The following is a 25,192-nucleotide window of genomic DNA, read 5'->3' on the forward strand; positions in this document are numbered from 1 at the left end:
AATGGCTCCTGACAAGGCTCCCTGTCCTTGGCTCATTCAGTGGTGGAGTGGTGGCAAACTGTCTTAAAAGAGTTAAGGGCAGCCTGGTCTACACAGTGAGTTCTGGACCAGCAAGAGCCTCATGGTAAGATTTTGTCTCAACAAATAAATAAAAATAAGGTAAAAAACAGTAGACAAAAATACCCAACATCAACTTCTGATCTCCATATGTAGACACATGAACACACACACATACACTCACACACAGTAAATTCATTATTGAACAATATCAATAAACAATATATCAAAGATAAGCAGAATTCCTGGTTTTATAGATGTAATGATATCTAAAGTGATGGAAAGGAGAAAACCGTGAGGAAGAGAATGGGTGACCGGGGATAGCATATGAGAGCTGAGAGAGAGACCACAGTCCTTGAGGTTGTCTGTGAAAAGTTCTCACAGGTCATCCTCTGCTTCTTGCCATCTAAGGAACAGACTCCAAAATAACATTAATTAGTTTTGTGAGGCTCTCCCAATTGGGAAGCAGTACGTGCTGGGAGACTTGGGTCCTGAGAGACTTAAAGAAAATGCTCCTGATGAGGGACCTGTGTTACAAAAGGAGGAAAAAAATTATCAAGTCATCAGGCATCACTTGCCTTTATCAGTGACCATGTTCCCAAGCAGGAAAACTCTGAGACATCCAGGATGAAATAAGGGAGACTAAATGACAGCAGAACCAATGTGTAGGTGAAATAAAGCAGAGACAGATATGTGGGCTCATGGCTCTAATGAACATGTATATTTTTGCATAGCATTTGAATGTATGTATCTACTTAAGTTCATCTTTCTAGTTGTGTATCTTTTATTATATGTACTTACAGTGCTATTTGTAATGGTGTTTGTATATGTATATAATACATGACAGATACATTTGTGATCTTGAATGAATTTGGCTTCTGATGTTATTAGCTTACTCTCTGTACTTAGAACTGCAACATGTTAGTATATTTTAGTGTAGGGTCTGGAGAGTTTCATTTGTATTATGATATAAAAGGATGAATCTGAGACACATCAAGATGCAGAGAGGAGCAACTGAAGAAAGCCTTGTATTCTACTGCATTTTTATTACAGAGATCTTTGCTCCCCTGACTAGCTTTATTTCCTGAAGCTGCTCAAAGAGGTGATTAATTTGAGTTTTGCCTACCAAATGGAGCCTGTGAACTCTAAAGTAAGATGATAGCAAATAAAGAGAGGCTTCAGAAAAGGGAGAAAGAATGGATCAGAGAAGAAACACATTGAGAGGGGAGAGAAACAAATTGGAGGGGGAAAAAGATAAAGGATTTAGAGGGGAAACAGGACAAGAAATGCCCTTGACTTGAAATAGGATTTTTCTTTTCCGAATGCGGATCAAATTCTGGTTCGTCTGGGAAGGAAATGTCCGCCCCAGCAAGAATGGGAAATGGAGAAGTATGAAAAGGCTGGGCGTGGTGGCTACCTGATGTAATCCCAGTGCTCTGGAAGCTGAGGCAAGAGGATCGAGGTGAATTGCAGACTGCTTTGGAACATAGTGACTTTAGGCCTTCCAGGGATATAATTGAAACCTAAAATAAAAGTGAGAGAGAGGACAGAGCCACCCAAGCCAGTGCACTGGAGTCTGGATTCAGTGTGCACTTCTGAGGGCAGGGACAGCGCCGGGAGATAGAGACACACTCGCGACCCAAGGCTCCTAGGCTGCCTGCGTGTAACATGGCTGTGCCTGAACACCTCAGTTCAAAGGCCCTGGTGGCCTAAGAAAAAAGAAGTCCCCAGGCAGAGGGGTCACCTCTGCCCCTTCCTCCTGGCCGCAGGCTGTGGCAAGATGGGCACCAACTCCTCCCTGGTGACTGAGTTTGTACTGGTGGGCTTCTCGCGCCTGGCCCACCTGCAGGGCCTCCTCTTCTCCCTCTTCTTAGTCGTCTACTTGCTCACGGTGGCAGGCAACCTCCTCATTGTGGCGCTGGTCTCCGCAGACGCTGCGCTGCAGTCCCCCATGTACTTCTTCCTCCGCCTCCTCTCAGCGCTGGAGATCTGCTACACGTCGGTCACAGTGCCCTTGCTGCTGCACCACCTGCTCACAGGCCGGCGCCACATCCCGCGTTCCGGCTGCGCTCTACAGATGTTCTTTTTCCTCTTCTTCGGTGCCACCGAGTGCTGCCTGCTGGCTGCCATGGCCTATGACCGCTACGCCGCCATCTGCGAGCCCCTGCGCTACCAGGTGCTGCTCAGCCGGCGGGTGTGTGTGCAGCTCGCGGGCGCAGCGTGGGCCTGCGGGGCCCTCGTGGGGCTGGGTCACACCTCCTTCATCTTCTCCTTGCCCTTCTGTGGCCCCAACGCTGTCCCTCACTTCTTCTGCGAGATCCAGCCGGTGCTGCAGTTGGTGTGTGGAGACACGTCGCTCAATGAGCTGCAGATAATCCTGGCTGCCGCCCTTATCATCTTGTGTCCCTTTGGCCTCATCCTTAGCTCCTATGGTCGGATCCTGGCCACCATCTTCCGCATCCCATCGGCTGCCGGTCGCCGCAAGGCCTTCTCCACCTGTTCCTCTCACCTGGTAGTGGTGTCGCTCTTCTATGGTACTGCCATCTTTATCTATATCCGCCCTAAGGCCAGCTACGACCCAGCCACGGACCCGCTGCTGTCCCTCTTCTATGCTGTGATCACCCCCATCCTTAACCCTGTCATCTACAGCCTGAGGAATGCAGATGTCAAGGCTGCCCTAAAAAGAAGCATCCAGAAAATGGGGCCCTCGGAGATTTGAAAGGAAGTGGGAGATGACTCCCAAGCAGAACCCCAGGTTTCAAATTACCAGGAATCAAAGGAGAGGAGACTTGGACTAACCTTTAAAGACACTGATTCTCTCCGCTCTGTTTTACCTTCTGTTGCAACGGGTTGATTTTACAAAAACAAGTTGGCCCAGCACTGGTGACTCATGCCTTTAATACCAGCGCTCTCTCGAAAAACCAAAACCATACCAAACAAAGTAAAAGGGAATCGAAAAAGGATCGTGGAGGTTATATCTTATGCACATTGATACAGCACAATGATTGAAAGAATTGACGTCGAAACACTTGAATTCAAATATGTAGTTTGTGTTGGGTTTTCTAAGACAAAGTCTAGCAGAGCCTGGCAGGTCTCAAACACAGTATGGAGCCTAACCCTGGCTCTGCCTCCCAAATGCTGAGATTGTAGCTGTGTGCCACCACACCTGGCTTGAATTCGAATCCTAATTTTTCTAATTAGCTATGTGATCACAAACAAATGATATAATCTCTCTGCACTTCAATCTCTTCATCCATAAGCTGAGATTACACGGGAGTCAGTTTCTCTGGAAGCTTTGTGAGGACCCATGCCACCTGGTCATCTCTACAAATATTTTTAACACTGAGTCAGGTTTGCACAGAAAGTAACGTCCATTCCACAGTGTGTGCCTTTGCTGGGGAAAGAAGGATATTTTTGTCACTGAGGTTAGTCCTTAGGAAACTCACAGGGAGGTAGAGAAAGATGTCATACAAGGCTGCAGGCAAGTGTGCCCCATCAGTAGGACAAGCCAAAAACATCCAGGACACTGAAGATGAATATAACAGCAATGCAGCACAAGAGCCCATGGAGAACAGAGCAAATTAATGAGAAGTTCTGGTGATGCAATTCCCCAGCCCCATGCCTGGGAGGCTGAGGCAGGGGGACTACTGCAAGTTCCTGGCTAGAGAGTAAAATCCTCTCTCAAGAAATAAGCGTCTCCCAGAGGACCAAGATGATACATTAAGAACTGACTAATAATTAAAATTCCTGAAGGATGGTGAGAGGGGGAGTAATCAGAATGCATTATATACAGGAATGAAATTCTCAAACAATTAATTTAATTTTAAAAGAAGAAAAAATGTAAAATAAAATCCACGTTTTTCACTATTTCCAACACTGAAAACTTTGCCAGCACTTATTCATCATCTTCTATGCTCTTGGGGCTCTGCTTGACACTGTGGTCAAACTGACTAAATGCAGGGTGGCGACTCTGTCCAGACAGTCCCTGTCTGGAGAGAAGGTGCGGAACCTAGGAAGCTGTTCTCAGACAACACAAACTTGGGGAGTACCCGGACCTTTGCAGTGGGGATGCTGGCTCAGCGGGAAAGTGCTTGCCTAGTGAGCCTGAGGCCCTGGGCTCAGTCCCCAGAACTAAAGGAAAAATACGCAAAGATGATTACTCTGCCAGCTCCCAGGAAGATGGCACGACCTTCCCCACTTTACCAGTGAGTGAAACCTGCATACTTTTGGTATCTCATAACCATCATGATGTCAACAGAAAGGAAAGTCATACCTGAAGGATTTGCAGCACTGCCTTTCCTCTGATCACTGGGATTCTCACACTCAGGGGTGAGGCTGGTGGCAAAACTGAACACTTAAAATGCACCATATCCATCTCCTGGTTACCTCCAACTCCACTTCCTTCAGAGGGCTCTCCAGTTAACGGGTGCTTTGCCATGTCGCCATTAGTTTCCATTGGAGAAGATCATAGAGGCAGCTTTATGAGACTCACATCTTCATGGTAGGAACAGCAGTACTGTTCTTGCCCTGACAGCAATGCCTTTTTCTCTTTTCTTTTTCCCTTTATTTTTTTTTTTTTTTAGGCAGGGTCTTGCTGTACAGCTAAGGATGGCCTTTCACTTACAAGCTCTTTAGTGCTGGGATTAAAGGAAAAGCCACTACATCCTGCTAGCAACTTTTTTCATCATTAATATATAATAAATTGCATATATTTAAATGTGTTGTCTGACAAGTGTTGATGTATGTAGACGCCGTGAAACTATCGGCGCAACCCTCAATGTACACATCCCCCAGCGGTTTCCCCATGCCCTGCTGCAGTATTTCCCTTCTGCCCCTCCCTACAGTTACAAACAACCATTCAGCTGCACTTCATTATTACAGATCAGTTTGCCTTTCTAGATTCTCATGTGAGCGGACTTCTTGGTCTCACTGTTTCAATTCAATATAATTGTTTTGAGATTCATCCATGTGATGGTGTATGACATATTCATTTCTGAATAGTGTCCCATCATGTAAGACCTTAGTTCATGCCTCCACCTGCTGATAAAAGTGTGGGTCTGTACAGTTCTTTACTTTTACAGATGAAGTATTTGTGAAAAGTTGTGACTATGTGTGTGTTCATTGCCCTCAATGTATATAGTTGCACACACACAGATGTACAGTAGACACATCACATGAAGACAGGAGTTGTTTTTGGTTGGAGAAAGCCCTGGCTTGTGGGCTAAGACTGGGGACTGAAGAGATGGCTCATCAAGTGATGGCATTTGTCACCAAGCATGAGGACCTAATTTTAATCCCCAGAAACTACAAGATAGAAGGAAAAAAACAACTCCCACAGGATGTCCTCTCACTTCAACACATGTGTTATGGTTCATGAGCACATGTATGCCCACCATAAAAGCACACACAATAAATAATTTTCAAAGTTAGGACTGAAGACTTGGAGCCGGGTACAATGACTCACAGTCTCAGCAGGAGGATTGCCTCTGATCCCAGAATAGCTTAAGCTGTATAAACCTGTCTCTGAGAAAACTGAATTAATTATAATAAATTATAATAGCCTAGGACTGAAGCCCTAGGCTATGAGCTCCACTGCTACAAAATCCCCAGTGACCTGAGCAAACACCACATGTCACCACGATAAGCAGAAGTCTGAATTAAATGTTCTGTGCTGGGTTAAAGGACTTTAACAAGCTTTGCGCTTGTCTTCCTGGGGATCCTCTGCTTCCTGTACCTGAATTTCTTACAAAGACAAAATCAGAGAGGACGGCCTCTTCTCCAGCTGCCAAAGGACCTTGAGCCAAATTTAAGAATGTCCACTTGATTCTATGGTAAACATACTAGGTAACAACGTTACAAATTCATTAATTCTGAGTCTAGACAGGAAATAAGGTTAGGAGAAAGATTTATGTTTTCTATGTTCACATACACTTCCATCAGACAATAGATGTCCGCAAGTTAAGACACAGAAAGAAGCTTTCTTACAGCAATCAAGGTCCACCAGAATTAAGAAAACAAAACATCAGATGATGCCTCTTTCCCGAGTGCAGCATGTGCCGTACCACCCCTCCTCTCTCATGTCTGTGAGCTGCACCTAAGCATCCAGCCTCCAATCTGGAAATTCCTCTGAGGCAAAATCTTAGGATGCCTGGCTATGCCCACCCCCAGAAAATGTCTCTCCTCGGCATGGGTGATGTTAGAGTGCAGCCTCCTGAAACAGTAGGTCTACAAGTTGCTCAAGCCATTAGCTTAGAGGAAAAGATCTGGAAAAAAACACAAGACAGTGATCACAGAAAAAATAAAAATTGAATATCTAGAGGTGCAATGGAAGCAGAAAGGGTATTTGCAAAGTTATAACTGAGCCAAGTCCAGCTCTGTCCATGCCCCCACTTACCCAGTGAATAAGAGAACTTGAAAGGAGAAGCCTCATCTCCTTTCATTTTTTCCCAAGGCTGTTTTGAGCTACCCCAATGCCCTATTAGGGAGATAGATAGACAGTTTGAATAATTGCCCTGCGCTGAGCAGGACACCTCTTCAACAGTTTGCACACACTCCAACTCACTTTTTATCTATAGGAGGTGAGAGCCTGTGGTAATGGAATAATAGCTCAGAACCTGTCAGGGCAGCAGCAACATCAGCACCGGAGAACTTACACATGCAAAAGCTTGTCGTGTGGATGAAGGTACAAACCAGATAAAACTCTGAGGGTTACTGCCCTAAGCTTCAGGAGCTCAAGAGAGTATTTCTATGCTTAAGATGTGAGCGCCCTCCAGAACCACAAAAGCTGTTGTTGCACTATTTAGCCACATGGTGGCAGCATGCGTCTACTCGCCTGATGTCCGCAGGCGATGTATGGTTAGTACTGAGAAAGGACGGGCGACTCTCGAAAATTGAAGCAAAAGCTTTTGTAAACAGTAACTTTAAATACATTCCAAAGACTTCGCAATCAAGTGAAGTTGGTCCAAATACGTCAGCTGGAGGAAAGACGCTCTCCACCAACCATGTTTAACAATGGCTCCTCCAGTGGCTAAGCAGGTAAGTCACCGCATTTGGGAACAAACACTACAGAAGCCCATGGGACCATGGGAAAAACTGCATTCCCAGGAAGACTGACTCCAGGTGAAAGACCAACAGACTGGCCGCTCACTTGGGGCTTGTCACCCCCGACACTCCCACCACTGAAACTCCTTAAGCTTTGCCGAGGAAGGCCCTTCCGGTTCTCCATCATCACTCTTTCCTGCGTCTTGTCTGCCTAGGTCCCACAAAAGACAGGAAATGCTTCTTGTTTTAAGTTTCTGATCACCCAGATGTTTTAAATGAGTAAAAGATTTTGTTCCAGGGTGGTTTGCATAGGAGCTGAGATTTAGTTCAGGAAAAGAAATTTTTTTTATTAACATTGACCACCACAGTAGGGATTTGGTCTGAATCCCAGCCAAAGAGCGTCCTTTACGACAGGTTTCTAGAGCGGGTGGCTGATCTAAGGCTTCGCTACAAGCTCATATATGATGTAGGTTGCTATATGCCAGACATCAAGAAAACAGAGAAAATAGGGATTCCAGGCTACCTAGGGCTCATAAAACAGGGGTTGTCCCTACTGAAGCAGGCGTGAGAAAGAGAGAAGAGGGGCTGGGCGTTAGGGAAGCATGACTAGATCACTCCCATACTGCTAAATCTGCTCTCTTTTTTTTCTCTCTTACAGTTTCTTGTATACACATATAATGTACTTCAAATCCATTCCTTTACATTATACTCTTTTTTAAAAAAATATTTATTTTATTACGTTGGTGTTCTGATTTCACGTGTGCCTGTATGAGGCTGACAGATCTCCTGCAACTGTAATTACAGACAGCTGTGAGCTGCCATGTGGTTGCTGGGAAATGAACTCCTTTGAAAAAACAGCCAGTGCTCTTAACTGCTGTGCCATCTCTGCAGCCCCTACATTATCCTCCCTTACCCCCTCCCCCGCCTACCAAATTCTCCTTCTCCTTGTTTCAAGTCTTATTTATTTATTTATTGTCTATGATCATTTTGTCTGCATGTATGTCTGTGCATCACATGCTTGCCTCATGCATGCAGCGGACAGAAGGTGTCAGATTCCCTGGGGCTGGAGTTACAGACAGTTGTGAGCCACCATGTGGTTGCTGGGAATTGAATCCAGGTCTTCTGGAAGAGCTGCCAATGCTCTTAACTGCTGAGACATCACTCCAGCCTTCTTGTCTTTTTCATGAGTCCACACTTCATTGCATTTAATTACAGTCACATAGGTGGAACTTACGTACTTGAACAAGGACAAGTTACCAGTGACTACATCAACGTGGAATATGATTTCCTTCCCTAATACCATTGGCTGCCTGTAACTTCTCATGGTTACAGGAGGCGTCTCACAGGCCTCTTCCCCACTCATCAAGGAATATTAATAGGCCTAGGCTTCTGTTGTTCTTGTTCAAGTAACCACCACTGCTGTGATTTCATGAACACAGCAGCCACGTCATGTTCAGAAAAAGGATTTTCACAGGATTTCTTCCCATTCTTTGGCTCTTACATTCTTTCTGTTCCCACAATGTTCCTGAACCTTAGAGAAAGCAAATCCAGTCTCTCTTAAAGCTACAGCATCTTAAAATGTCAGGCTCATGATCTAGCAACAACTCCCATCACCTCTCTCCCCCACCCCAAGAAAGAGCAAAGTATAAATAGAATGAAATCTCCATACACTATGCCACCGGTGTCCGCAATATCCAGGATTCCTAACTAAACGTGAATGACAGGAACAAGCTGGTGGGCTAATCAAGTGACAGACCTTGAGCTTCACAGCCCAACAGTCACTGGGAAATAGAAGACGAGTAGAAATTTAAGGGGGATAACACAAAAGGGGATCCATAATTTCCATCTTTAATATCACCCATGAAGGAGACCAGATAGTCCAATAAGCTATCAAAGTGGGGAAGCAGGTCATGCTAGCTGCCAGTTGTTTACTCCCATCTCCTTTCCCAGATGTCCCCCCAGTGATTCAGTCCTCCTGGTGGCCAAGAGAGAGAGCAGATGCAAGATAAGCGGAGAAACTGAATTCTGGAGACTTCTCTGGTCACCATCCATCCTTGGAAATGTAGACCACACACAACCTGACTCCCTCTGCTCCACTCCCATTCTACTGCTGCTCCAGACCTTTGCTGGGAAAATCCCACTAAGAGTGAAGAAGAAGAGATGGGTCACTTCTGCTCAGACTAAGCAAATTCTCAAAGAATACTTTTTTTCACATCTCTTTTTTCTTCTTTTTTAAAAAATGTTATTTTACTTTTATTAATTACAGTTTATTCACTTTGTATCCCAGCTGTAGCCCCCTCTCTATTCCCTCCCAATCTCACCCTCCCTCTTCTCCTCCCATGCCCCTTCCCCAGTCCAATGACAGGGGAGGTCCTCCTCCCCTTCCATCTGACCCTAGTCTATCAGGTCTCATCAGGACTGGCTTCATTGTCTTCCTCTGTGGACTGGTAAGGCTGCTCCCCCCTCAGGGGGAGGTGATCAAAAAGCCAGCCCCTGAGTTCATGTTAGAGACAGTCCATGTTCTCCTTACTAGGGAACCCTCTTGGACACATGGGCTGCATCTGTGCAGGGGTTCTAGGTTATCTCCATGCATGGTCCTTGTTTGGAGTATCAGTCTCACAAAAGACCCCTAGGCTCAGACTTTTTGGTTCTGTTTCTCTCCTTGTAGAGAGGTTGAAGAGATAGATGGCTCAGAGGTTAAGCGCACTAGCTGCTCTTCCAGAGGTCCTGAATTCAAATCCCAGCAACCACACAGTGGCTCACAACCATCTATAGTGAGATCTGGCATGTAGGCAGAATACTACACAAATAATAAAGAAACAAATCTTTTTTTCTTCTTTTTAAAAAGGGGGTTCAGAGTTAGGAATAGTGTATATGCCTTTAATTCCAGCATTTGAAAGGCAGAGATAGGTGATGGATCCTTATGAGTTCAGAACCAGCTTGGACTACATAGCAAGTTCCAAGCCAGCCAAAGCTACACATAAGACCCTCTTTCAAATATATATGTGTGTATGTGTGTGTGTGTATATATATATATATATGTGTGTGTGTGTGTGTGTGTGTATACATATACATACATATATATACATATATACATATAAATGTATATATACATTTATATGTGTGGATACACATATATGTTTACATATGTACTAAATTATATATAAGTCAAATATATATGTGCTAATTTTTTTTAAGTTCAGATATGGGTGATTCAATACACAGAAATCTATCAATGTAATCCACCACATAAACAAACAGAAGGAAAAAAAAAACACATGATCACCTCCTTAGATGCTGAAAAAGCATTTGATAAAATTCAACATCCATTAATGTTTAAAGTTTTGGAGAGTTCAGGGACACAAGGCACATATCTAAACATAGTAAAGACAATATACAGCAAGCCTATAGCCAACATCAAACTAAATGGAGAGAAACTTAAATAAATCCTACTGAAATCAGGGACAAGGCAGGGCTGCCCACTCTCTCCATATCTCTTCAACATAGTACTTGAAGTCCTAGCTAGAGCAATAAAACAACTAAAGAAGATCAAGGGGGTACAAATCAGAAAGAAAGAAGTCAAAGCATCACTATTCTCAGATGTTATGATAGTATACTTGAGTGACCCCAAAAATTCTACTAGAGAACTCCTTCAGCTGATAAACCCACCTTCAGCAAAGTGGCTGGATACAAAATTAACTAAAAAAAAAAAAATGAGTATCTCTTCTGTATACAAAAGACAAAAGATCTGAGAAAGAAATTAAGGAAACAACACCCTTCACAATAGCCACAAATAACATAAACTACCTTGGTGTGACTCTAACCAAGGATGTGAAAGACCACTATGAAAAAAAACCCCAAGTCTCTGTAGAAAGAAATTGAAGAAGCTATTAGAATGGAAAGAGCTCCCATGCTCATGGATTGGTAGGATTAACATAGCGAAAATGGCCATCCTGCCAAAAGCACTCTACAGATTCAATGCAATTCCCATCAAAATACCAACACAATTCTTTACAGAACTTGAAAAAACAATTCTCAATTTCATATGGAAAAACAAACAAACAAAAAAACCTAGAATTTCTAAAACAATCCTGTACAATCTGGAGGTACCTTTATCCCTGACCTCAAGCTGTACTATAGAGCAACAGTAATAAAAACTGCATGGTACTGGCATAGAAAAAGAATGGTGGATCAATGGAATTGAATAGAAAACCCAGAAATAAACCCACATACCTACAGATACTTGATTTTTTACAAAGACGCCAAAACCATTCGATGGAAATAAGATAGCATCTTCAACAAATGGTGCTGGTCTAACTGGATGTCTATATGGAGAAAAATGCAAAAAGATCCATATTTATCACCCTGCACAAAACTGAAGTCCAAGTGGATCAAAGACCTCAACATAAAAACAGACACACTAAACCTGTTAGAAGAAAAAGTGAAGAAGAGCCTTGATCTCATTGGCACAGGAGACAACTTCCTTAAACAGAACACCAACAGCACAGGCTCTAAGAGCAACAATCAATAAATGGGACTTAATGAAACTGAAAAGCTTCTGTAAAGCAAAAGACAATGTCATCAGAACAAAACAACAGCCTATAGACTGGAAAAGGATCTTCACCAACCCTATATTTGACAGAGGTCTAATATCCAGAATATATAAAGAACCCAAGAAGTTAAACAGCAACAAATCAAGTAATCCAATTTAAAAATGGGGTACAGAGCTAAACAGAGAATTCACAATAGAGGAACATCATATGGCAGAGAAATACTTAAAGAAATGCTCAACCTCATTAGCCATTAGGGAAATGCAAATCAAAATGACCCTGAGACTTCACCTTATACCCATCAGAATGGCTAATATAAAAAACTCAAGTGACAACTCATGCTGGAGAGGATGTGGAGAAAGGGGAACCCTCCTCCATTGATGGTGGGAATGTAAACTTGAACAACCACTTTAGAAATCAATTTGGTGCTTTCTCAGACAATTAGGAGTAGTGCTACCTCAAGATCCAGCTATACCACTCCTAGACATATATCCAAAAGATGCTCAATTACACAAGGCCATTTGCTCAACCATGTTTTTAGGAGCTTTATTTGTAATAGCCAGAAGTTGGAAACAACATAAATGTCCCTCAACAAAGGAATGGATACAGAAATTGTAGTACATTTACACAATGGAATACTACTCATCTATTAAAAACAAGAAAATTAAGAAATTTGCAAGCAAATGGTGGGACCTAGAAAAGATCATCTTGAGCGAAGTAACCCAGAAGCAGAAAGACACACATGGTATATACTCACTTATAAGTAGATGTTAGCCATAAAATATAGGATAAACATATTAAAATCTATACTCCTAAAGAAGCTAAACAAGAAAGACCCTAGCGAAGATGCTCAATCCTCATTCAGAAGGACAAATGTGATAGACTTCAGAAGCAGGAGAAGATAGGGAACAGGACAGGAGCCTATCACAGAGCCTATCACTCAAAAACTCTACTGATCAAAGTATCGAAGCAAAGGCTGAGACTCATATCCAAACTTTGGGCAGAGTGCAGTGAATCTTATGAAAGAAGGAGGAGACAGAAAGACCTGGAGGGGACAGGAGCTCCACAAGGAGGCTGACAGAACCATAAAAACTGAGCCCTGGGAGCCCTGAAGAGATACCCCAACCAAGGATAATGCAGAAAGAGGACCTAAAAACCCAGCTCAGATGTAGCCCATAGACTCAGTCTCCAAGTAGGGTCCCTAGTAAGAGGAGCCAGGGACTTTCTCTGGCATGAACTCAGTGGCTTGCTTGCTCTCAGAACACCTCCCTCTGTGGGATATAGCCTTGCCAGTCCACAGAGGAAGACAATGCAACCAGTCCCGATGAGACCTGATAGGCTAGGTTCAAATAGAAGGAGAGGAGGACCTCCCCTATCATTGGACTAGGGGAGGGGCATAGAGGAAGAAGAGGGAGGGACGGTGGGATTGGGAGGAAATGAGGGAGGGGGGCCACAGCAGGGATACAAATTGAATAAATTTTAATAAATAATAATAATAATAAAAGAAAAAAGTTCAGATGCTGGAAAGGTCCCAGTTATCATAGCCTGGTTTGCTGAGTCATTATTAAGGCCCTGTCTGCATGCTGACTCACAGATTTTTTTTTCCTGCCCTCCTCTGTATTAACGGTTGGATCTCAGATGTTTCTTGTCATTTTACATGCTTTTTCTTACTGTCTAACTCTTCCACATGTTCTAAGATTTTGGATCCCAGGCAAGACTCTTACCGCATATCTAATTGTTCTCTTTCCCCAAGGCCTGACAACCGGAAGTGTCAGCATGACCAGACAATGTGCCTATCTTATCATCCCCCTTTTCCATTTCTTTCCTGCAAAATGTGGAACATACCATCTACATGTGGTTTTCACATTATAACTCCTTCCTCACATGGCCAGGCTCTTTCTAAACAGAGAGGTCAACCTCAGTTGTTTGTCTTCTCAACCACAGTAGACTCTAAGCCACCGCTTGCATAGCCTGCCTACAATGCTGACCCATACTTGGCTACTTTCAGGATAGTGACTGTGGTGGTTTGAATTGTTTTTTTTTTTTTTCTTGATTTTTTTTTTTTTTTTTTTTGAGGCAGCATTTTGAAACTGTCTTAGAACTAGCTCTGTAGACAGGCTGGCCTCGAACCCACAGAGATCCGCCTACATGTGTCTCTGTAGTGCTGGGATTAAAGGCCTGTGTCACCATTGCTGGACAGCTGTAGTGGTCTGAATGAGAATGGACTTCATAAGCTCAGATATTTGACTGTTTGGTCTCTGGTTGGTGAAACTACTCAGGGAAGGTTAGGAGGTATAGCCTTGTTAAAGGTGTGTTACTGGGGGTGGGCTTTGAGGTTTCAAAAGCCTATGCCATTTCTCTCTCTCCTCTCTCTTTCTCTCCCTTTCGGCCCTCCCCACCTCCCTAAACCTCTGTGACTGTAAGCCCCCAATAAACTCTTTTTTTTTAATGTTACCTTTAATGTCATGGTGCTGTGTCACAGCAACATAAAAGTAAGCAGGACATGTTTTATAGATTAAAATAAAACATATTCTCTAGCCCAGTGATTCTCAACCTTCCTAAGGCTGTGACCCTTTAAAATAGTCCCTCATATCGTGGTGACCTCCTAACCATAAAATTATTTTCATTGTTACTTCATAAATGTAATTTTGCTACTGTTATGAAACACATTGTCTGTTTTAGATAGTCTTAGGTGACGCTTGTAGCCCCTTAGATGGAGAACTGCTGCTCTAGTCCATTAACTATTTGAGGGGCATCTTTGTACATATAGTGGATCCCATTCACCAAAAGGCACATCATATTACACCATATAGATTAAAAATAAAACCTTGGATTCCCCTCAAGGATGTGCTACCCTTGGATATATCAGTTTTGGTCACATGTCCTATCATGCAACTGTTCTGCCAAAATACATGCCAAAACCAAGAAAACATTAAAAAGTGAAAATACACTTAGAGTTTACCCAAACAGTAATAGTCATCATTTTTTAAACATCTCATTACATCTGTGTACTTGTGTGTGCAGTGGTAGTGGGGTGTGGGCATGTGTGTGCAATAGCCCAGATGAGGAAGTCAGAGGAAATTTGCAGTAGTCAGTTCTCTCCTTCCACTCTGTCAGGTCTGGGCATGGAATTGGGATTGTTAGGTAGATTAAGGCTGAATACAGACATGACGTATTTGCAGGTCAGCAGGTCAGTCAGTGAATGAGCAGAGTAAAAATGACAATAAGAGGAACATGCTGCCTCTAGCCTCAACACCCTGCCAGAGACACAGTGCCCGGAAAGGACGGTCTCTCCAGGATTTCCCCTCCGTTCCCTTAGGGAATGTCTCTCTGGACACCTCCATGAAAAATGTTAATTATGGGAGTGAGACACAGATTCCCAGAGCTGCCTCCCCTCTTCTAAGGAGTAGGGAAAGCAGATTCCTCTGTTTCTTCTCTTGTGAGAAGAGGTGTCAATGTTCTCCCCTGCTCTCTCCCATTAGATTTTAGGATGTTTTCAGTGCAGTCACCAGCTACCACCACAAAACTCAAGCTTGTGTCCTGTTTGTACCCTCACAGGGCTCTGCAGTAACGGCCCCCACCTCCTCTGCCTCTGTACCCTCAGTCACCTGTGCTTCCTTTTCCCAAATCATTTATTTACTTATCTGCTGAACAGGATGGCACCCACCCCTTGTCTAATTCCTGGAATGCCTGGCTCTTATCTCAGCTACTCATTCCAGCAGCCAACACAGCCAAGTATTTTCGTCTTTTGTTAACCTTTCCCTCTCATTTCAAAACCACAGAATCCAGAACACAAGCAAGACACCCACGAAAACTCAGTCTTAAAACAGGGGCCAGACATGAAGGTAAGTGTGTTACATTGCCCTGAGAATAAATGGTTTTTGCAGCGCGGGGTCACAGTCTAGAAAATCAAGGGAGCCTTTAAAGACATGTTATACAATTTACAACAGATTTGCCTTCTGAAAAATCATCAGTGGTGTGTGTGTGTGTGTGTGTGTTATGACTGTGTTCTTGGGAATTTGTGCATAACACAAAGACATTGTGAAATTGTATTAGTGTGTACCTGTTTTAATGTCTGAAGCTAAAGGATTTCAGACTTGCCTAGCTATACTGATACATGGTTATGAAATCACAATACTGAAGAATTTGAGTTTTTGTAATTCAACACCTCTAGCCACCACTACTTCACAAAGTTAAATGCCATGTCTAATATTTTATCTATGTTCCAATGCTGTAAAGTTGTCTAGAAATAAAGAGAAGGCTTTGTATGTCCTTTCATCTTCCACAGTCTAGCATATAAAGCCAAGAACCTATAAAGCCAAGACCTTGGAGTTAGTCAGGTCTGAGTTAAAATTTTATATCATTTGCAAACTTTGTGACAGTGGACACTGCCTGACTTCCAGTCAAGGGAATATTAAAGTTAGTATATGAAAGGGAAATCGATTTTCACATCAATTCTGTCTCCACTCGTTTCCTGGAGCAGGAGTGGTCCAGAAACACACACCTGTAATCTCTGCACTCAAGATGGAAGGAAGCAAGACAATTCTGAGTTAGAGGCCAGCTTAGACTGCATAATCAGACTGTCTTGAAAAGCAAAACTATTTCTCAAGGCCAAAGGTGTGATTCACTGTGTGACCAGTTGGGGGATATATATTCAACATCCGTGAGGCCCTCAGTTCAGTTTCCAACCAAAAAGTACCAAACACTGAAAACAAAAATGCATACACTGGTTTATAACCTAGGGATAACAGCTGACACTCACCTGCTGAGTGCCAGGCACCATTCAAATCACTCTGTGTATTTAACTCCTGTTACAAAGTTACATTTCTATGTGAAGAACAGGAGCATTTAAGTACATGCCCACAATAATCAGCTAGAAAGTAGCAGAATCAAGACTCAAACCTAAGGAGTCTAGCCCTGCATCTTCTTTTTATTAAAACTTATTCTGCCTGGTGAAGATAAGTGAAGCTGTTTTGTTTTTTGTTTTTTGTTTAAATTGGGAGAGGGATTACTTCCTTAAAAACATGTAAAAGATTGTGATTGCTAGATTGGGTGTAGAAAATGCCTGCCACATCATACATGTGTAGGCCAGAGGACAACTTGAAGGAGTCAGTTCTCTTCACTCTATGGGTCCACGGATGGAACTCAGGCCATAGGCAGCAAGTGCCTCTACCTGGTGAGCCGTCTTGCCAGCCCAGAGGACAGTGATTTTTTATTAAAAGCAGTGAGTGTTTTTATAAGTTATGTATATGATATCTGTCATAAAACAAGCGTGAAAGATTTCTGTGTACTTTTTGTTTATTCCACCAAACATGAGGATTTCCATACCACCAAATATTGAATTCAGCATCAATACCTATAGTCTTGAAATTGAGGTTTTTCTTTCTTTCTTGCGTTTTTTAAGTTTGTTTGAGAAATGGTTGACAGAAAAGCCTTTGATAATCCAAGAAGTCATCCACTTTGAACTCCACCATTCACACAGGACAAAACAGAGGCAGAATGACATGAAGTGATTTCACATCTCAAAAAGCAGCCAGAGGAGATGGTTCTAGCTAGGACTGAGGTCTCCTCATTTCTGGTCTGACAGGAAGCATTTCTTCCTCCAACAGGCTAGTCTGTGGTGAGCCTGGATGCCACATTCACAGAAGGAGGATCTGTGCATTCTTAGTATCCTCCATGGGTTAGACCATAGCATAACATGTTAAAAACAAACTCATGGAGTTGGAACATAGTTCAGTATTGATCATATGCCCAGCAAGCACAAGGCCCCAGATTCAGTCCTCTCAAGGGGAAAAAGATGGAGGCACAATAAAACTTTTAGGGAGTTTATTTGATAAAGCAGCTGTTCCTAAATCAGGCAGAAGTAAGTCAGTGAGCCACAGAGGGAAAACAAAGGGAACATTTTGATAGGATAAACATATAAGTAAAACAAAAAAAACATTTGCTTGGAGGCTGGGCATGGTAGCTCATGCTTATAATCACAGCTCTCTGGGGCTGTACACAAGAGGGTCAGGAGTTCAAGGCCATCCTCTGCTACAAATAGAACTGAAGACCAACCTGGGCTTCATGAGACCCTGCTGAAAGCAGTGAGGGAAGGAAGGAAGGAAACAGGAAAGAGGCAGCGGCAAAAGAAGGAGGCAAGGAGGAAGGAAAAGGAGAATAAAGAGAAAACTATTTGATTGGCTACAGTTGTCGTATTTGGTCTAGTTCCGTAGAAAGTCTATAGCTGCATATACTCGTTGGCTAATTGGTTGTTTTTGTATAATATAGGCATTTACAAGAAGCGCATGCACTTTGTTTTGCTCGTGGAGCAGAGTTGAGCGTGAAACCTGGCTGGCTTGGTCTGCTCAGGGCTCTCTTGGCTTTAACTGCTACATAAACAAAAACCGGTGGCAATGTTGCTCTATCTTGGTCTCTCCAGGCTTAGCTTTAGACAAGGCCCACTTTCATGGAGAACGGGGGCAGAAGCCTCAGAGTGGAGTGTGTCCTTGTCGTGAATAGCAGTAAGACAGGGTCTCTCTATGTAGCTCTGGCTGAGCTGGAACTCACTAGACCAGACTGGCCTCAAATCGCAGAGATTCTCCGGAAGTCCTGTGCTGTCGCGCCCTCTAGCATTAAAATGTTTGTCTCATCCTTCCGAATCCTCTCGGAGTTTCCCTTCAGGCTAACCACAGCTCAGAGGAGCGCTTCCTGCTGATGGGTTTCACCGACTGGCCCTCCCTGCAGCCGGTCCTCTTCGCACTGGTCCTTCTCTGCTACCTACTAACGCTGACAGGCAACGCGGCGTTGGTGCTGCTGGCCATCCGCGACTCGCGCCTACACACTCCCATGTACTACTTCCTCTGCCACTTGGCTCTGGTGGATGTGGGCTTCACCACTAGCGTGGTTCCACCGCTGCTGGCCAGCCTGCGCGGGCCTGTGCTGCAGCTGCCGCGCGGCTGGTGCCTGGCGCAGCTGTGCTCGTCCCTGGCCCTGGGCTCTGCCGAGTGCGTGCTGCTGGCGGTCATGGCGCTGGACCGCGCGGCCGCCGTGTGCCGCCCGCTGCGCTACTCCGCGCTGGCCTCGCCGCTGCTGTGCCGCACGCTGGCCGGCGCCTCCTGGCTCGGTGGCCTGGCCAACTCCGCGGCGCAGACCGCTCTGCTGGCCGCGCGTCCGCTGTGCGCGCCACGCCGTCTGGACCACTTCATCTGCGAGCTGCCCGCGCTGCTGCAGCTGGCTTGCCGAGACGGCCGCGGCGCCACGGAGCGCCAGATGTTCGCCGCGCGCGTGGTCATCCTGCTGGTGCCTTCTGCGGTCATCCTGGCCTCCTACACCGCCGTGGGCCGCGCGGTCTGGGGCATGCAGTCCCGCGCCGGCTGGCGGAAAGCCGCGAGCACTTGTGGCTCTCACTTGACCGCTGTCTGCCTGTTTTATGGCTCCGCCACCTACACCTACCTGCAACCCACGCACAGTTACAACCAGGGCCGCGGCAAGTTCGTCTCGCTCTTCTACACGGTGGTCACACCCGCGCTCAATCCTCTCATCTACACGCTGCGAAACAAGGAAGTGAAGGGGGCGGCGCTGAGGCTCTTGCGAAGTGTGAGGAGGCGGCAGATAGGACAGTGACAGGGCCCAGAAATAGGATGCCCATATTGTTTGTCTTTGCATGGGAATCTGCAAGTTTTGTCCTTCAGAATTCCTGGATTAGCGGAAGGAGACCCCTTTCTCTTGCCGGGTAGGGTTTGAATTCTTGGGGTGTGGGGGGACCTGAAATAGATAAACACGCATATATGGTGGTGGGGTAAATGACTCTTGGGACTTCCGTGAGAAAGGAAGCATGAGGAATAAGGAGGCCATGTCCTCAGGAGAGTTTGTAGCCGGCCCTGTGGATTCCACATGGAGATAAGACGATGAGTACCCTGGTGCTGACCTTTAGTTTTCCCCAAGCTTACGAACAAACAAACAAAAAACATGAAAAATTCCATGGCCTCAGCTGTCAGATGGGGTCCCTCTGGTTAACAAGGAAGTCATGGGCCCTACCTTACAGAGATCCCTTCCAGAAACAGGATATGGTTTCCATTTTAGTGGAGCCAGTCTCCAGCTATTGCAGACTTAGCAAGGTGACCAATGCCCACTTCAGAACACTACAAAGAATGTCTGTAAATACAGGCAGTTGTGCTGGGCCTAAGCTAGGAATCCCATCTGCAGAATATGAAGAGGAAGGCATTCATGATCAGGCTATGAGAAAAGCCTGCATCTGACCAGGAGTGAGACAGAGGAGCAAAGAGAAGAAAGGTGGAGAAAGGGACTCCAGTTCCCAAGACAGGAGCAGCGACCTGCTGATGAAGGAAGAGCTGTCTGTCAGAAGAACCCAGAAGTCAGCTCCTTCCCTTCCTTAACCAGAGATGAACTTTTGTTAGGGTTAGACACACCAGATGGAGAAGATGCTTGATTTTATTTCACATCAAATATCTAGAAATTAAAAGATGATTGAATGAATTTATAAATCATTTATTGACTGTGATCCTGTTACAGTAAAAAAAATCATAATACATTATTTCTCTTTTTTAAAAGTAGGACTCAATTTGCTTCAGTAATTATTCATTGATCCACCTATCCCTGACTCCCAGGGAATTAAAAGTGTGCACCACCACACCTGACTAAGGTTTCAGTTTTTGCTCTCAACAACAATCCTGCCACATGATGAATTATTATTAAAAACAAGGAAGCACAGACTTGACAAATATTCTTAATTCACCCACTCAGATCAAGTCTTTATTTCACTCTCATTATTTTTTTTATCTCACCCAGAGGTATGATTGGTAATAGCTAAAAGAAAATGGGCTTTGATCCTTTCATCACCCCATCCCCATCATCACCCCCCAATGCAGCGCACTGTCAGAAAGAGCAAAGTGCCGCTCTTGATGTTGTAGTCAGCCATGACCTTTCCATCTTCCAGCCTCTTTCCATTGCAAGTCACGATCTGATCCTTGGGGCTCACAGCTGTCTCACTCTTAATCATGTCTTTCACCTGGGCAACTGAGCTGGATCTTCGAACTTGGAGGAGGTGCCTTTGCCCTTCATTGCTTAACTCCACCAGAAACAGGGGCAGCTCCTCATCACTGGGCTTCACCACCTTCAGGGTGAGGTGGATGACCGTTTCCTTGTCGATGCCATAAGACGACAGTTTTCTCTGGGGCTTGAGGACCTTGGAGCCTAGCAAAAGGATCTGGTCCTGCACAAAGACTTTGGTTTTGGATCTGATATGCTCATTTATCTTCTTCACTTTGTCATTCTCACTGGTGTCAAAGGTCATCAATGGCCATTGCTCTGAATGGACAACCTAAGCAAAGAAAGTCAAGAGAGTACCCTAGAATGCCTGCTGCCCTCTACACCCTACTCCTCACCTTCACTTTTCTTCCTGCTTGGCCCTCCAGCTCCTTCCCAACTATCCTAATCTCTCCCTCTCTCAAAACTTTCGTTTGTATTATAATACAAATCAGAACGTTAGTTTCATTCCTCTTGAGATATATGTTCAATGTGTGTCCAATGTAACTACCATTCCCTACCTTATTAAGGTTCCTCTTCAAAGCCAGATATAAACACAAAAACATTACAAGGCTTCAAAAGATGTACACAGACTCTTAAACAAATCCAAAGCCAATTTCCAAGACTTGGCAGCCTCACAGGGTATTCTCAGGCATGCCCCATCCTCTGTGGCTAATTCAGAATGGACCCTGATTAAGTTACAAAGTCTCCACACTATCACATTCTTATTAACGTCATCATTGCTATCTGATAATGTCCGTGTTGTGGTGATGCTGTGATTAGTAGCTGATCTGTATTTCTTGTGTTTTTATACCTACTGTTATAGAACATAATATCCTCTTTTAATTAGACCAGAATCCTACTCACAGAAGATAGGAACTATATCTATGTTTAACTTCATTTGCTGCAGAATTAAGATGAGGAAGAATCAGTGCTGTAAATCCTCCTCATACGCCATTCAAAAACATTTTCCCAACCTAGATGTTTCAGGTACTTCTTCAGCAGAGGTTTTGCCCTGGTTGTTAGGTCTTTGCATGGGAATCATATCCTTGTTTAATGAAATGTGTTAGGTCACTAGTAACTTAAGATAAATGAGATTTGTGAAATTTTTCTTTGGAGAGAAAGAGAAGCTTACGGTTGAAAACTGAAAGTTATTTCCTTAAGTTCACATTTTGCCAGCCTTACAAAGCACAGTGCCACAGTGCCACACCACTTCTCCTAAATGGGGCTGGCAAAATGGCTCAGCTGGTTAAAAAAAAAAATCTCTTGTTACTAAGCCTCACCTAAGTTTGATCCCTGGGCCCTAAGTGGTGGAGGGAGAGAAGTGGCTCCTGCAGGTCATCTTCTGGCCCCGACTCTACACATACGTGCGCATAATACATGTGACAATACACAATAACGTAGTTTAAGAGGTCAAATGCCCAACTCTCTCCAGAGCACCCTCTTCCTATTGTGCGGTTATCAATGCCTGCCGTGTCTTCTGAATGGTTCTCACCCAACCCCTCACCCTCCAGGCCACTGTCCCCTCCTGAATTGTGGAACTGTATTTCCCACGCAAGGAAATACTTTTCCTTCCCATTCTTCCATCAGACCCCAACTTACACAGATGCAGGATGCCATGTCTGCAATCAGAGGCTGAGTGAGAAAAGAGTCCTCATGCCTGCTTATATGTGAGTAGCTGTGCTGGAAATCCCCGAGACTGCTGTGGGATTGTCCCGTTTACTAACAAACTTTGTTATCAAGAATTTACTTTCAGTTTTGTTGGGGTGGAGTTGATAATGGACACTCTTTGTACACAGACTTCTCCCCTTAGCCAATCCATCTGTACTCCTTTTTGGAACATAAAATGTCCCTTCCAGGATAATAATTTTTCATTGGTTGACTATACCACTACCCTCTCCCAATCCTGCCTTATTACTGCCCAGCCACTACTAATCTTGGCATCCCTGGCTTGATAATTTGTGCTGCTTGATAGCCCTCTCTCCTTGCCTAAGTGAACCTGGACTGCAGTCATGACTCGGAGTCCTGAGGTGCCACTTACTACATACATTGTGCTGTAGAAATATGCGCCCCTCTTTTAACATAGGTTTATAAAATTAGATAACTAGAGGCCATTCTAAGTGTCCCACCCCCAGAGTGTACACACACACACACACACACACACACGACACCTTACTTTGGATTCTTGTTTCTTGAACCTCTAATATAGTTCCTAACTTGACTCAGGACCTGCAAACCAAGCAAATTACTTAATAATCCAAAACCGACAGTTAAATCCTGACTCCTTCCTTTCTGTGGATACACAGCACAGTTCCTGGGTTTCCTACCTTGACTCTCAGATGCCTCCCTTCTGCCTGAGGCCAGAGACAGGTGAAGGGGCTGCTCCCTCACTCTAAAGATTTGCTAGAATGAGACCAAGACTGTGACTGGGCTGTGTGTCCTCAGGAAACTCCACAGTCCCAATATTCCAAGTTTGCCACTGGCTTCTCAGGCAGGACATTCCATGAAACTAATTTTCAAAATTGTTTATTAAATATGCTTCTGGTTTTTTCCCAAAGGAGCCTGTAAATTTTCCAAGTTATTCCCCTTGTTTTCTGTGACTGTGTAGTATACCTTCACCCACTGAAAGATTATTTTTTTTCTTTTTCAATCAGGTTTTCCCTCCCCCAATTCTTCCCAAATCTTACTCACCTCCCTACCCACCCAACCTTTCTCTCTGTGTCTCTACACACACACACACACACACCAGCACAAAAATGAAAAAAACAAATAAGCAAAAAACATAAAGACCATGAGAAAAAAAAGCCTTCAAACAAAGCAAAAACAAAACAAAAAAATCCAAACACAAAAAAAATACTATTGAGTTAACTTTGGGTTGGGCAACGACGTCTGGGCATGAGGCCTGCCTTAGAGTACAGTTAATTGACACAACGATACTCCATTTTAGAAAATGGATGTCCCCCCTTGCTGGGCAGTACCAATTGCAGATAGCTTCTTCGAGGCAGTTCCCTGTGTCCATCCCCCCCCCCTTCTCCTACTGAAGGATCTTAAATAATCTCATTCCATTCTAGGAGGTTCCATTTTGAAGAACATGAATTACGGAGTACCTGTGTACAGTAAGGCAACTCAAAAGTTTACTCAAATGTTTCAATGCCCTAATGAAATTATGTTTGAAGCTCTTATTATATAGTCATTAGTTAAACTGAAAAGATTGTTAATGTATATGGAATAACATGAAGGGGGGAATATACTGGATGGCATTTGTTCTGCTGTCCTTACGATTCTCTCTCTCTCTCCAGCAACCTGTTCTCAATGAGTTAAATTTCAGCTTATGACCATTAGCTGCCACCATGGTCCAATAGGATCTCAGAAGTCTGAAGCATCATCAGTCTCCAGCAGAAAATGTTATCTCTGAAGGTGAATGGGAAATAGCCTTGCACTGATGTGGCAAAGAGGGCCTGTCAGAAGAGAAAGAATAAACTGCCAGACTTGGTCTGCAACAAGCTTCCCTTACTTTTAATTCCTATCTGTAGTCACTACTTTCTTATTTATTTATTCAGAATTATTTGGGCCAGAGCTGGACCATGAAACCCTAACAGCTTAGGCTTGGCAACCCGTCCTTCTTATGCCATGACAAGCAGAGAAAAGAGACTTATTCAAAGTGGTCACATTAGGAAAAAAAAGACAAAGATGCCCAGTGATCCTTCAAGTGCATCTTCAGGTCCCTGACATGAGGCAATAAACAAGCCAGGTGAACTCCTTACAAAGGGGTTTAGCTAAAGTGTGGTCCTTCCCATCATCATCATCATCTAGGCTCTAGTCTGTCCTGCATGGTGGCCTGTCAAGTAGTCAGAACTGTGTGATATCTCTTTCCAAAAGACAAACGCTCCTCTCTTCAATCTGGCTGGTACCAGATTGGCTGATATCAGTCTTCCCCTTCTCCCAGCATGAGACTCTAATTTGGGTGTTAAGAAGATCCATTGTTTTGATAGCTAAAGGAGGGGTATTGGTATAATTTTCTTGTAGGCTGTGTACAATTTACCCTTGTTTATTCAAATACTGATTTCTCCACCCCACTATCTGGTTTCAATGTGGATATCGCATTGTGATGTTTATTCCAAGCATCACCTGTCTCCATTTGTTCTCTGTGTTGTCAATAAAACAACCAGCCAATGCTGAGCAATGGAGAAAATAGGGTGGGACATCATGGTCCGGAGGGTAGGAGAAAGAAGCAAGTGGGAGTAAGGGATCTGAGAGGAAAGGACCTGGAAACACCAAGAGAGATGAACCAGACCTAGGATATGACTAAAAAGCAACTATAATGTGGGAAATCTGAAAGGAAGAAAGCTATGCGGGCTTGAAGGTTTAGGATGGAGTAATTATTACCCAGCATTGTGCTCTAGATTAATTAAATACATCCTTGTCTCTGTGTGGTGATTTGGGTATACAGCTGTTTTAGGAATAACTGCAATTTAACTAAAAGATAAATCAATAAGAAATATTAATAACCAACAACA

General features: G+C 43.9%; 3 protein-coding genes across 3 annotated transcripts; 2 read left to right on the top strand and 1 right to left on the bottom strand.

The window, feature by feature from the left end:
• Window positions 1-1,837: 1,837 nt before the first annotated feature.
• On the top strand, window positions 1,838-2,776 carry LOC110563043 (olfactory receptor 10C1). Its single transcript, XM_021659984.1, has one exon. It carries the CDS (start codon window positions 1,838-1,840, stop codon window positions 2,774-2,776), a length of 939 nt encoding a protein of 312 aa, XP_021515659.1.
• A 15,496-nt stretch (window positions 2,777-18,272) lies between these two features.
• Window positions 18,273-20,124, top strand: LOC110563042 (putative olfactory receptor 2I1; the record flags this gene model as incomplete). The annotated part of the gene is made up of 1 exon (XM_021659983.2): window positions 18,273-20,124. A coding segment is annotated over one exon (981 nt), but the record flags the coding sequence as incomplete, so codon positions are not given.
• Window positions 20,123-22,386, bottom strand: Ubd (ubiquitin D). Its single transcript, XM_021659980.2, has 2 exons — window positions 22,278-22,386; window positions 20,123-20,970 (listed from the first exon to the last, which is right to left on the bottom strand). Exons 1-2 carry the CDS (start codon window positions 22,293-22,295, stop codon window positions 20,503-20,505), a joined length of 486 nt encoding a protein of 161 aa, XP_021515655.1. The 5' UTR covers window positions 22,296-22,386; the 3' UTR covers window positions 20,123-20,502.
• Window positions 22,387-25,192: the final 2,806 nt, after the last annotated feature.

This window comes from Meriones unguiculatus, chromosome 16, assembly GCF_030254825.1.
Source record: "Meriones unguiculatus strain TT.TT164.6M chromosome 16, Bangor_MerUng_6.1, whole genome shotgun sequence".
Lineage (NCBI taxonomy): Eukaryota > Metazoa > Chordata > Mammalia > Rodentia > Muridae > Meriones > Meriones unguiculatus.

Bases quoted from the DNA above. Each gene is read 5' to 3' on its own strand.
- LOC110563043 (XM_021659984.1), top strand. From the start codon at position 1,838: ATGGGCACCAACTCCTCCCTGGTGACTGAGTTTGTACTGGTGGGCTTC.